Raw genomic sequence first — 12,651 nt, 5'->3', positions numbered from 1 at the left:
GGGAAAAGGACAAGAGCGAGAGAGAGAGAGAGAGAGAGAGAGAGAGAAGCATAGAAAGAAAATGAAAAGTGAGAGATGGAAAAGATTAAAGAGAAGGGACATGAAATGAAAGGGAGAGGTAAAACAGCAGAGGACGGATTGAAAGAAGGAGGGGGAGATAGAGAGAGAGATGTAAGATGAAGTAATAACAGTACAGATAGAGAGAGGGATAAAAACATGAAGGGCAAAAGAAAAAGCAACACAAAAATAGATGTTTTGTGTGTGTGTGTGTGTGTGTGTGTGTGTGTGTGTGTGTGTGTGTGTGTGTATACCTGTGTATCCAGGCTCGCATTCACACTTGTACTTGTTAATTCCATCCACACAAGCTCCATGCTGACAGGGGTTACTGATGCATTCATCTGGGTTGTTCTCACAGTTCACACCTGTATAGACATAGAGGATGTAAATCTCACACTAGAAGATGGGAGCAGAAAAACCTGAATGGCATGTATCAGTGTCCACACACACACTCTCACACACACTCACACAAACACAGGTCCCATTAATCCCACATAGACACACATTTAATTGTTACCATGATAATTCATTCATTAGTTTCAAAGTTAAAATTCAAAGTTAAAATTTTATTTGTCACATACACACACATACAGAGTATGGCATGCAGTGAAATGCTTTATACGACTGTCCAACAGTTAAGCATGAAAAAAGGATATAAGGATACAAATAAAGTAGATAAATAAAACAGTATAAACTGTAGAACTGTATAACAATAATTGGATAAACTAGTGCAATACTACAAAGATCCACTAGGGGAATTTGTGCATCACTACGTGGTACACACACACACACACACACACACACACACACACACACACACACACACACACACACACACACACGATAAAGAGACAAAGAAAGAAAGACAGATTGAAAGAAAGAGAGACACAAGGAGAGAAGGAATGATTGATACAGAGGAGAGAGAAAGACACAAAAGAATGAGAGACATGCAGACCCAAAGAGAGACACAAAGAAAGAGAGAAAGAAGGACACACAAAAAGAAATAGAGAAAAAGAGAAACATGCAGACACAAAGAGAGAAAGAGAGAGAGAGAGAGAGAGAGAGAGAGAGAGCGCACACAAGCAAATTAGCTTTGTGAACCAAACTTCCATAATCCCATGAAAGTGCGAGGTCCTTATAATAATAATAATAATAATAATAATAATAATAATAATAATAATCATCTTTCTTCTATAGTTTTGGCTAAAGTTTACACACAGACACAAATCATTGTTCTTGGCTCAGAACTGACTCTAGACTCTGTAATCAGTAAGTAAATATTTCTAATAGTTTTAATATCTTACGTTTCTCTTCTTCTAAAAACCACGGAAAAAGCAGAGAGATCGTTTGAACCATTTGTAACATAATTAGGTACTTGAATGTTAACGTGTATGTTAAGCTACACGTTTCCAAACCCACCACCGGATTTATTTTATTTTTTACACACAGTTTCTAAATGATAGAATGTGCACATGTACTTGTATATTTGATATATTTACTTATTTGATAATAAGAACAACAGAATCTTTATTTCTTGACCTTCTGACACGCTCATAACAAGCACTGCCACGACTCCATGTTGTTTACCATTTAAGGCCAGATGTTAATATGTCTGAAATATGTCAATATGAATATGTCCATGATGCCCATATATAGCAATATTTCTTAGATTCTCAAAAATCTGTGTGTAGGTGTGTGTGTGTGAGAGAGAGAGAGAGAGAGAGAGAGAGAGAGAGAGAGAGAGAGAGAGGAGAGAGAGTCTCACCAGAGGTTCCGGGTAAGCAGTGGCACAGGTACTTGTTGACCCGATCGATGCAGCGCCCTCCATTCTGGCATGGGTTGCTTAAGCACTCATTAATCTGCTCGCTGCAGATCTGACCCATGTAACCCGGGTAACACTCGCACGTGTGCATACCAATGCCGTCCTTACACACCCCATAGTGACATGGCTTTGGGTTACAGTCGTCAATGTTCTCCGCACACAGGGTACCCGTGAAACCTAGAGAAGGGGGTTATGAGTAGGATTGCAAAATGCCAGGAATTTTCCCGACTGGAAAATTGTGAATAAACTGGGAATTTATTTACTGTGCATTCCTCCATAACATCATTTCTTGAATCTTGCACACAAAATATCAAAAATGTGAGTATTCATGTAAACTACATTAATATTGCAAAAATCCATGTTTAAAACTTCCTTGTGTTGTGTGAAAGATATTGGGCAACAAAATTATATCTAACAATTAAATCAAAGTCAAAAATGTAATTTTTAAAATCTGTATTAGTTTAAATGCACGTCAGCTTGACTTGACTTCATCTTATGACCAAACAAAATGTTTATACTTGTTTTATATGATACAGTTTATATACATTTCCCCAAATTTCTAATTAATTCCCATAAATGACCATAATTTCCTGTAAATTCACATAACTTCCTGGTAAGTTTCCAACTTGGAATATTTCCAAAAATCTCCCAGTTGAAGGTCCCATGAAAAGTTTCTGGGAATTTACTGAAAATGTTCCACCCCTTTGCAAAACTAGTAATGAGAATCGATTTATCAGCGTATTTGTGTGTGTGTGTGTGTGTGCGCATGTGTGAGAGTAAGACAGTTGTGAAATGTTTTACACCGTAGCATTCTGGTACCTTCTGCACACTCGCACTCATATCCGTTGGGCTGATCGATACACTTGGCTCCGTTTTGGCAGGGCGTGCTCGCACACTCGTCAGTGTCTATCTGGCACATCTCTCCTGTGAAGCCTGATGAAGCAAAGCACACACGCACACACACTCTTACTTGAAACAATTATCAAAAAGACAATACCAATAATATTAGATAATAGGGTCAATCATCGAAAGCAAGGTGCACATATGTGTGTGTGTGTGTGTGTGTGTGTGTGTGTGTGTGTGTGTGTGTGTGAGTGTGAGTGTGTGAGAGAAACAGTGTGTGTGTGTTTGTCTCTCACCCTGAGGACACTCGCAGACAAAACGGCTGACCTGGTCCCTACACTTTCCATTGTTGAGGCATGGAGAACTGGTGCACTCGTCCACTTCAATCTCACAGTGGACTCCTTCAAAGCCTGCAAACACACACACACACACACACACACACACACACACACACACACACAGACATGGAGAGGTCAGTGTTTAAAGTATCAAGCAATTACATATAATACACAATTATATATGTAATATGCAGCCCAGTCTGTGTGTGTGCATGTGTGTGTGAGTGTGTGTACATGTTCTCACCTGGCATGCAGATGCAGGTGTAATCACCGATCTGGTCTAGACAAGTGGCATCATTCTGGCATGGGTTTGAGCCGCACTCATTTACGTCCTGCTCGCACCGGGGACCCATATAACCACGTGCACACTTACAAATAAACGAGCCTTCGGTGTTCTCACACGTGCCACCATGCTCACAAGGGTTCACTAAGACACAAACAAGAGATGATCAGATTATCAAAAACAAAAAAAAGGCAAAAGGAAAAAAAAAAAAAAAAAAAAGAAAAACTTGCTCGGGTGAGAGGCTTCTTCTTTTCTATACATTTCTTTAAAGTGTTTCTTTTCCGTTCTTCCCTCTGTTATAGCAAATATCAACAGTTATTTATAAACAGAAACAAAAAGTTACAGCTTTACCTCTGACTGTTACAAAATGCTAGCACTGGAGACTCCTTCCATAATTTTATTTAATAACAAAAAAGTCTCTTTCAAAAAATTCATAAATAAATAACATTCTCAACAAATGAGCTGTTACCATAGAAACAATAGAATATAAAAACAAGGTCATGCTGTTATTAAAAATAGAAATAAAAAGAATAATTAAAGAAAATTATAAAAAAAAAAAAACATAACTGACCAATCCGAATCCAAACAGATCTTTTTTTTTAGCAAGTTCTATAATTCATTGTTTTACATAAAAAAAGTATTTTTTGTCAGTTTTTTTTTTTTTCTTGTTTTCTACTTGTATTAAAATAAAACTTGTTTTGCTTGTTATGAGCGTAACGCCGGACCTTTATGACTACGTGCTACAAAGCTAAAAGAACGGCTCTTTAGTAGCATTTATCAGTTGATTATTCGTGTTCGTTACAATACAAATTTGTCAAGGACTTTTGTCCCTCTCGTGTCGAAGAAAATGGAAAGAAATGTGGTAGAGGAAGCCTTTATCTCTCCTGCAACTGGCTGCAAGGGCGGGTTCAAAAGAAGGTGACAGATACCTTGATACACAAAGCTTTGAAGAGGACTTGAATTAGTGAGCAAAGAGAGATAACAGAAAGCATGTCATTTCAAAGAACAGTAACAAAGCGTGTGACAGAAAGATTGCTGCGAAACTCTTTAGCCTCACCGATGGTGCATTCGTTGATGTCATCGTTGCAGGTGCTGCCTCTGTATCCGAAAGGACAGTTGCAGTTGAATTTGCCATTCACGGGATTGGTGTCACACTGAGAGCCCTTCCTGCACGGGTTACTAATGCACGCATCATCGATGTGACACAGCAAACCTGCACACACACACGCAGTCCGTATCAGTGAGAACATCTAACAGAGTGCAAACCTGATCAGGCTTCAGCATCATTTTGTTACTTCTGCAATGCTTGGAGCAAGAGTAAACTGTGAACTGATTTGATATATTCGTTTATGAATGTCACAGAGATGGTGACTGATGGCGAAACAACAAGCAACAACATTCGAGATGCGAGGCAAACACACTGATCACAAGCACAACATTATGACATTATAACATTATGGGCAGTAAAGTGAATAACGGGTCATATAATGAGGTTCAGAGCATCTCCAAAACTGCAGCTCTTGTAGGATGTTCCTGGTCTGCAGTGGTCAGTATCTATCAAAAGGAATCCAAGGAAGGAACACTGGTAACCGGAGACAGATGTAATTTTCCCTTCACTTGAACTAAGAGACTCAAACCTGATCAAAGGCCATCAGAAAGAAATGTGATAAAGTCCATAGCAAGAGGTTTCATTCAAGTGAAAGAAGTCTAGATTGCTAAGCTGTCAGGTGTTGCCGTATTTCTTTTATGGAAGGTTTTCGCTGCTGCATATGATGTGTGAAACAAATCAATTCGACTCTGACTCGGACGCTCACCGGTTTTGCCGAAGGGGCAGCTGCAGAAAAAGGAGGCGACGCGGTCGAGGCAGGTGGAGCCGGCCGAGCAGGGTCCCACAGCACAATCATCGATGTTCTCGGAGCAATCCGGGCCGCTCCAACCATTCACACACACGCAGGTGTAGCCTCCGGGCGTGTTGCTGCACGTGCCGCCGTTCTGACAGGTGTTGGGCTGCAGGCGACACTCATCCACATCGTCCGTGCAAAACTGACCTAAAAATTTGATGAACAGGGATTAAAAAGAAAACTATAAATCTGTTAATCGCTCTCCTCTGTCAGTCACACACACACACAATAATTGGAAAAGAATAAAAATCCCACCAGTCCACTCAGGAGGACACTGGCAGTTGTAGGTGTTCACTCCGTCCATGCAGGTTCCTCCATTCTGACACTGATGATCTGGACAGTCGTCGATGTTCACCTCGCAGTTCGTTCCATTGAATCCTGATTGCAAATAGGGGAACGGAAACAGGCGATAATTTATTACAGAAAGAAATCACATCAAACCCTTAATTAACTGCCTATATTTCAGTGGTTTATTATCTCATCTCTGTCTCTCTTTCTTTCTTTCTTTCTTTCTCCTGACAAGCAGATCCTAATCATACACACTCATTATTAAACACTCATCACTCTCTCTGGCAAGATTATTTTTTTTTTTGATAAATCTCTTTCCCACAGCTCAGGTTCTCCACCTCGGGGGAAGACACCGGTCACGGCTTGCTGCCTTGTTGTGCCAATGCACTCTCCTTTAAACTTGAAACTCGGAAAAGGAATTCCTGTGTTTGAAATCCAAACACTTCAGTGACACACACACACACAGAGCTTAGATCAAGAATGAAGGCAGAGAGGTTAGAATGTGGGCACTAATAATAATACTAATAATATGGTATGAAAAAGATTTTAAGACTTTTGTTTAAAAAAAGGAGGGGGGGGGGGGTGTCCCATATACACAAAGAAAAAAAAGAGACACTATAAGTCGAACTGCTACTATTGATAATTAAAATAATAGCTATACATTTCTGCAAAAAAATTCCACTATAATATTAATAATAACAGGAACAATACTAAAAGTACTAGCATTAAAAATACGTAAATACTACTAATAATACCAATAACAATAAATACATAAATTAATTAATTGTTTTCTATAAATCTTTATCATTTTCTCTGCTTTACATCCTCTCTTAGAAGTTACTTAAATCATAGCATAATGAATTATAATGATAATGATAATGATAATAATTATATTAATAATAATATCATTATGACCAAAATCATCACAGAATAAAAACATTAACAATAATTATTTCCTATTACCTTAACTCTATTTTTCCCTCTCTTTAAATTAGTTCCTTACTTAAGAGAGTGTGGATTATTAATTATTGCTGGTATATTATTAGTAGTAATAGTGTTTTCTCTCCTGTTTTACACGTTAAACGTATGGAGGTCATTTGTATCACAAAGTCACAAAACGTGTTTCGTCACTTCAGAAATAAGAACTCTTCATTCTGACGGCGGTTCTGCACATACAGAACCAACATTTGAATACCAGTGTATGTTGGGAGGATTGTTAAGCTGCAGATCATCTCTGCTTCGATCTCTTTCAAAACAAGCTTCAAGCTTTAAATGTACAAAGCCCAAGCTTTCTGGTGATGTAGGAATGCTCCTCAACAGAATGCGTCTTCAGGAATGCCCAGGAGAAACCCGATTCTGTGCCCATCTCATGGACTCTTTGTTTGTTTCTGCTTCCTGATCTTATATGTCATTTTAGTTTGTTTTTTTTTCTCCCTCATATTGTTCATTTCTTATTGTTAGCAAAACCGTCCTCGATCGGTGACACTAATCCTCTCTCCAATCTTATCATTAACCTGTCTACCTGTCTATCCTCTCTCTCTCTCTCTCTCTCTCTCTCTCTCTCTCTCTCTCTCTCTCTCTCTCTCTTTCTCCCTCTACCTCTCCCTCTCCCTCCCTCACCTGGAAGACAGTGGCACCAGTAGCTGGTCTCAGACGTCTGTCTGCAGGTTCCACCGTTCATGCAGGGTGACGGAGAACAGGGAATGTACAGCTTTTCGCAGTTGGAGCCTGTAAACCTGGTGGCGCAGTTGCATCGGTACGAGCCAGGGACGTTCACACACACTCCGTCGTTAAGGCATTTTGCCGGCTCCAGTGCGCACTCGTCTACGTCGTTCAGGCAGCGAGACCCATCATAGCCAGAAGGACACGTGCAGAAGAACGTTCCATCACGAAGAGAGGTACAGGCTCCTCCGTTGGCACACGGAGAAGACACACAGCTGTCCACTAGATCACAGTGTTTGCCTGGGAGAGAGACCACACACACACACACACACACACACACACACACACACACACACACACACACACACACACAGTACAATAATTCAGAAAAATCTAAGTGCTTACATTTTGTTTAAACTCAACCATTTCATTTATATAATTTTCTTTACAATGAATTCTATATTAATGATATATGGTTAACAAAGGGGAAGGAAGGATTGACAAAGAGGACAGAGAGAGACGATGAAAACGAAGACTGAGAATAAGATGAGAGACAGAGAATAAGATGAACAGAAAAAGAGAGAGAAATAGACAAAAGGACAGACAAAATGATAGAGGGACAGACAGAGAAGCAGAATATCAGCCAGAATGACACAAAGAGAGAGAGAGAGAGAGAGAGAGAGAGAGAGAGAGAGAGAGAGAGAGAGAGAGAGAAGCAGAACGACAAAGTGAAAGACAGGCGGGTGAGAGAAGTTATATAATGAGTATATAATGATACCTGTCCATCCTAGTGCACACTTGCATATGTACAGGTCAGTAGACAGAAGGGAACAGGTGCCCCCGTTCTTGCAAGGGTTTTTGGGGTAACAGGAGGAGTTGATTTGCTGTTCACAGCGTGGGCCATTAAACCCAGGCGGACACGCACACACAAGGGCACTGGGCAGACCGCTCACCATCCTACAGCTTCCTCCATTTAAACAGTATTCTGGCTGACACAGGTCCTTATGGTGGCAGTACTCACCTAGGTACCCTGTAGGACACCTGCACACACACACACACACGCGTTAACTTTATTGCAAAATATTTTTGCTTTTATTAAGAATCTACCAAAATAATAATTTTGCATAATCGGCCTGTGTGTGTGTGTGTGTGTGTGTGTGTGTGTGTGTGTGTGGCACACCCAATCAAAGGAAATCAAGAGGTCAGAAATACAGAAGCAGGCACATGGAAATGCTAATTCAGCATTAATCGTGAACAGAACAGTAAGAAAAATATTTCAAGGGTCAAACTTCTGTGTGTGTGTGTGTGTGTGTGTGTGTGTGTGTGTGTGTGTGTGTGTGTGTGTGAGAGAGAGAGTGTGAGAGAGAGAACCAGTCTGTCTGCGGGTACTATTGAAGTTGTTTCAAAATCTGAAATGCGCACATAGTGCACTTCTGAGCCACAAGACAAGAGTGAGAGTGTGTGTGTGTGTGTGTGTGTGTGTGTGTGTGTGTGTGTGTGTGTGTGTGTGTGTGTGTGCGTGTATTCCTGTAAGGTCACAGCAGGATGTGTATCTGCATTGCGTTATTTTACTGAAGACCTTCCAGAGTATGACACAAAAAAGAGAAATTACAGCGTTGCAAAACAGCACTGGTGAAACAATGGCCATCCATTTCTCTCTCTTTCTCCCTCAATCCTCCACTCTGCTGTTCTTTCTCTCTCTTAATCTCCTCTATTACTCTCAATATCTATTAAATATCCCTGACCATTTCTAACTCTTACCACTCCTTCACTTACTCTACATTATTTCCCAATGACTGCTCATTCTCTCTCTCTCTCTCTCTATCTCACATCTCCAAAATCAGGAAGAACAATGGTGCCCGGTACCTTTTACTTTAACTTCCCAAGAAAAGGAAAAAAAAAAATTCCTCAGAAAGGCAACTTTTTAGTAGGACTGAAGTCAGAGACAGGGGTGTCCTATTTTACCAACAGAAAAGATAGACTAGAGTGTTTAAAACTTTAGGAGGGGGCAGAGGAGATAGATTTAGTAGACCAGTTCTTCTGAACCATGATCTCCATGATATCGTCTCACCATTTTCAAACCCTGAAATCACTGAGCAGGGAAATCTTAATAACGACTGAATCATTTACTAGACTAGACAACAGTTCAGTTCTCTCTCAGTCTGTCATTTCTCTCTCTCTCTCTCTCTCTCTCTCTCTCTCCCCATATACCTTAGTTCTCTCTCTCTCTCTCTCTCTCTCTCTCTCTAACTTGTGTTTCTACCTCCATGTCCCTCTGCCTGCCTCTCTGTTTTCTCTCTCCCTGCACATCCCTCATCACACTTTACCCTGTCTTTCAGTTGTGTCTCTCCCTCCCTGGTTATCACTTTTCTCTCTCTCTCTGCCTCTCACCTGTCTTTTTACCCACCTCTCATTTGTCTCTCTCTTTCTCTAACTCACTTGTCTCCCTCTCTCCTTCCCTGTTTCTCATTCCTGTCTCTCACCCCTAAACCCTCACCATGAGTCATTGACGTTTATTATTGACAATATTACCCAAGTATTCCTGTAAAAAGGGAACACTGAGTGGGTTTTACTTTGGTATTACTTTAGAAGCTGAGAGACACACAAAAGACAAGAGAAAAAGGAAAAAACATGTGATGTAAAAAGAGGAACAGAAAGAAGAGCGGCATGCCATCAAATAATCAGCAAACACTGGGTGACCAATTAAAACAAGGTCTATATAACCCCCTGGATGGGCCTTCACAGCTGGCCATGTTCCGGCGTGGTGTTTATTCTTAATCGTATTTTTTCTTGTTAATTTCCTCACTGCCAACCGGCTAGATGAGTCAGCGCAACCCGACAGGACACGGCATGACACGGCATGACACGGCAGTCTGTGCGGAGGAGGGAGAATCGTTTTTACAGTCTTTAATCAACCGATGTTACACCTGACTCTTACACATACATTAAAGATTTTGAGTGTATTTTTATGCTTAGTATAATAGTGTTTTTGCAGGTCTATCATTACAAATGTTCCCTTGATACATAAAAACTTCAAAGAACATTTAAAGGATTTCCTTTTGTAGGTTTTTGAGGTTAAGGTTACAATTAGGGGCGGCGCAATCTTTTATTAACACTACATTCACACTGTAATATCAAGATGCATAGATCTTAAGACTGAAGAAAAAGAAAAAAAAAAAACATTATACAATAAGTCTGTTCAAATGTGTGAGTGTGTGTGTGTGTGTGTGTGTGTGTGTGTGTGTGTGTGTGTGTGTGTGTGAGAAGCACGGTGTCCCACTTCAGAGCGAGAACTCACACTTGGTGACCTAAATCAGGGTCAGAACTGTCGCTCTGGGACGATCCACATCCACTTTCCCTTTTGTGCTTAACTGGTTTTATTGCTGTCCATTAGCTCTGCTCCATTAAAGACGCTGGAGGCTTCGTGTTTAATTACAAAAACAGCCTTTACGAGCTCATACCCACACATTTTTTAAAGATTGTCACCTTTGTCGAGCCGTGATTGCTAAACCAGCTTGACAGATGCGCCTCATGAGTGTTAGGAAAACAGAATAAAACACCCCCCCCTCTCCTCCACACAAACACAAACACACCCTCCCAGTGTGAGCATCAATAAAATCATTTGGGACGCAACTCTTTTTTTTTTTTTACCTACTGCCCACTCAAAAACAAACAAACTACCCATAGAAAATACTCTCTTCTGATTGGCTGGCAGACATTTGATAGTTAAAACAAACAAAAAAATTACAAAAAAATTTTTATTCCTCCGGTATGACTGTTGTAGTTATTATCCATTTATAGCTACATTTGAATGATTTGAATGTTAGTTCCTGTTCTCGCTTACCTTATAGCAGCTGTAAATATTCATTCACTTGTTTTGTTTTTTGCTCTTGAGATGAATAAGACACAATAAATAAATGAATGAAGAGACGAGGTCAAAGAAGGGACAAAGTTTAAAGAGGTATGGGGGTTGAAATGGAGGGATTGTGCAAGGTTGAACTCAGGGCCGCTAAAGTCGGAGCGGAGAGCGAGTGGCGTACAAACACCTGATCAAACACAGAGTGTCAACATAAACACTACTCGACACCCCTAACTTTAAGAGTGTTCCCTACTTTTGTCTTATACACACACAAACACACAAATCCTTCAAATTATTCTCTGGCCTCATTCTTTCTCTCTATACACTGAATATTTTCTCTCTCTCTCTTCCCCAACTTGATTCTTTTATTGCTCTTTTTCTTCTAGGCTTTCGCTCTTCTCTATTCCTCCTTTGGCCATCGTTTTATGGTTTCTTGCTTTTATTTTTCAATGTCTTTTGCACTTTTTTGACATGTCCCTCTACACTCTTCCTTCATTCCTTTTTGTGTTTCTCTCTCACTCAAATTTTTTTCACTCTTTTAACCCTCCCATTTCTTTCTTTCTGCTGATAAAGCGAGAGTGAAGAACACTTACTGACCAAACAGAAACCTGGCATGAAGCACCAGCAGCTAATTTCATCTATGGCTTTCTTTGTTATCCTTCATAAATTTCTTCTCTCTCTCTCGCTCTCTCTCTCTTGCTTAAGGTGTCAGATTTCTACAGATGGTTCTCATTAGCCCCCCCATTTTCACTCATTCCCTTACTTCGTTCCTCTCTCTCTCTCTCTCTCTCTCTCTCTCTCTCTCTCGCTTTTTCTCCCTCAACTCTTCCCCTCACCTTCCCATGTCTACAATGGGTGTGGGGGGGGTGTGTGGGAGGAAAAAAAGAAATATCTGTTCATCCTGCATTTCTTCTCCCTTCACTCTCTTCATATCAACTTCTCCACCTACTCAGACCTTAAATCTGAAAATGCCATGCTGTCTCTTTCCCCTCTTATTTTCGCTCACTCTCGCTCTCACACACACACACACACACACACACACACACACACACACACACACACACACACACACACACACACAGGCTATCTAATCACATCTGAAAGTCAAGCAGCACTTAAAACACTGCTGTGAATGTTAAAAGCCGAAACAGTTCTGAGGTTTCAGAACAAATGTGGACGACAAACATGGCTGGGCATAAATTCCACTCGTTTTACCTCTCTCTCTCTCTCTCTCTCTCTCTCTCTCTCTCCATCTTTCAGTTCTTTTGCTTTTAATAAAAATCTGCTTCTCAAAGCTACTCGGAGTTTCTTTCTAAAAGAGGTTAATTAAAGACCTTTAGAAAAAGTCAAAGTCTTTCTTTTTCACTCCCTGCTTCTTCTCCAAAAAGGCTCTTATTTTTAGAAGTGCCCTCTCTCCCTCGTTCTCTCCCTTCCTCGTTCCTTGGCCTCCACTTCTCTCTCCTTACTTTCCATCATTTTCAGCAGAGAAGAAAAACCACAACTGGGAAAACACGGAGCGGGGAGAAAAGCGCGGTAGGAACGAAATGATTAAAACCAAAGGGGAGCGAGAGGGGAAAAAGCACTGAGCAACGGCAGAA

At 40.5% G+C, this 12,651-nt stretch overlaps 1 protein-coding gene across 1 annotated transcript in view; it reads right to left on the bottom strand.

Annotated features, from left to right (window-relative positions):
- Nucleotides 1-12,651, bottom strand: part of notch2 (notch receptor 2) — a 52,248-nt gene that overhangs the window by 17,761 nt on the left and 21,836 nt on the right. The window contains 10 exon segments of the mRNA XM_046870732.1: nucleotides 312-422; nucleotides 1,823-2,056; nucleotides 2,699-2,812; nucleotides 3,019-3,132; nucleotides 3,305-3,487; nucleotides 4,401-4,556; nucleotides 5,158-5,391; nucleotides 5,500-5,622; nucleotides 7,153-7,494; nucleotides 7,973-8,235. Of these exon segments, the coding sequence (XP_046726688.1) occupies nucleotides 312-422; nucleotides 1,823-2,056; nucleotides 2,699-2,812; nucleotides 3,019-3,132; nucleotides 3,305-3,487; nucleotides 4,401-4,556; nucleotides 5,158-5,391; nucleotides 5,500-5,622; nucleotides 7,153-7,494; nucleotides 7,973-8,235 (1,874 nt within the window).

Source organism: Silurus meridionalis, chromosome 17 (assembly GCF_014805685.1).
Source record: "Silurus meridionalis isolate SWU-2019-XX chromosome 17, ASM1480568v1, whole genome shotgun sequence".
In the NCBI taxonomy this organism is placed as follows: Eukaryota; Metazoa; Chordata; class Actinopteri; order Siluriformes; family Siluridae; genus Silurus; species Silurus meridionalis.
The sequence above is the reverse complement of the archived record's forward strand: the minus strand, read 5'-3'. Positions and strand labels throughout refer to the sequence as shown.